This window comes from Seriola lalandi, unplaced genomic scaffold (genome assembly GCF_002814215.2).
Source record: "Seriola lalandi dorsalis isolate HSWRI2012SDOR001 ecotype SW California unplaced genomic scaffold, Sedor1 jcf7180002050455, whole genome shotgun sequence".
Classification (NCBI taxonomy): Eukaryota; Metazoa; Chordata; class Actinopteri; order Carangiformes; family Carangidae; genus Seriola; species Seriola lalandi.
In genome coordinates this window covers 7,208-7,758 of record NW_019521008.1, presented here as the reverse complement: position 1 = coordinate 7,758, position 551 = coordinate 7,208, and the positions used below count along the sequence as shown (strand labels likewise).

Here is a 551-nt window from a genome sequence, read left to right as displayed (position 1 = left end):
GAACGTCACACACAGATGTGATTCTGCTGGTTTCAGTCTTCTCAGTATTTCTGAACCAGGCTGCAGAGATTTGTGATAGAGGTGTCCACACACTTTTGGCCATATAGTGTATAATATATCACCTTAGATTAATCAGCCTGTAATGAAATATAATATTTAGAACTGAATAAATACATTATAAAAAGGTCAAAACTACAGATTAGAGGACTGGTCTATAGACGGAGTCACAGTGTGCAGGTGTCTTTGTTCAGTCTGGTTCAGTCGTTGAGGTGATGATGCGACGCTGCAGACGACGCTGGAGACATCCTCTCTCTCTCTCTCTCTCCCTCTCTCTCTCTCAGTGGTCAGTGTGTTTGTACTGCAGACTCGTCCCATGATGGAGCGGCAGCATACTGTTAGAGAAAGAGCCAGAATAACACCAGCAACACAGACAGGACTGTAGAGAGAGAGAGAGAGAGAGAGAGAGACAGTGGGTGAGTCTGATTAAAGGGGTACTCCAGCGATTTAGTGTTTCACTTCAATAAATCTGAGAAACTCAAAAGAGACAGATT

The 551-nt window shown here is 43.4% G+C and overlaps 1 protein-coding gene across 2 annotated transcripts in view; it reads right to left on the bottom strand.

Moving 5' to 3' along the window:
• Positions 1–6: 6 nt before the first annotated feature.
• The window catches only part of LOC111649331 (endothelin receptor type B-like), a 6,157-nt gene continuing 5,612 nt past the window's right edge, over positions 7–551 (bottom strand). The window contains exon 7 of one of the 2 annotated variants that reach the window (XM_023399106.2): positions 7–436. In XM_023399106.2, the coding sequence (XP_023254874.2) occupies positions 338–436 (99 nt within the window). In that variant the 3' untranslated portion in view covers positions 7–337. The remainder of the gene's footprint in view (positions 437–551) is intronic. The other variant, XM_087171930.1, reaches the window with a different exon arrangement.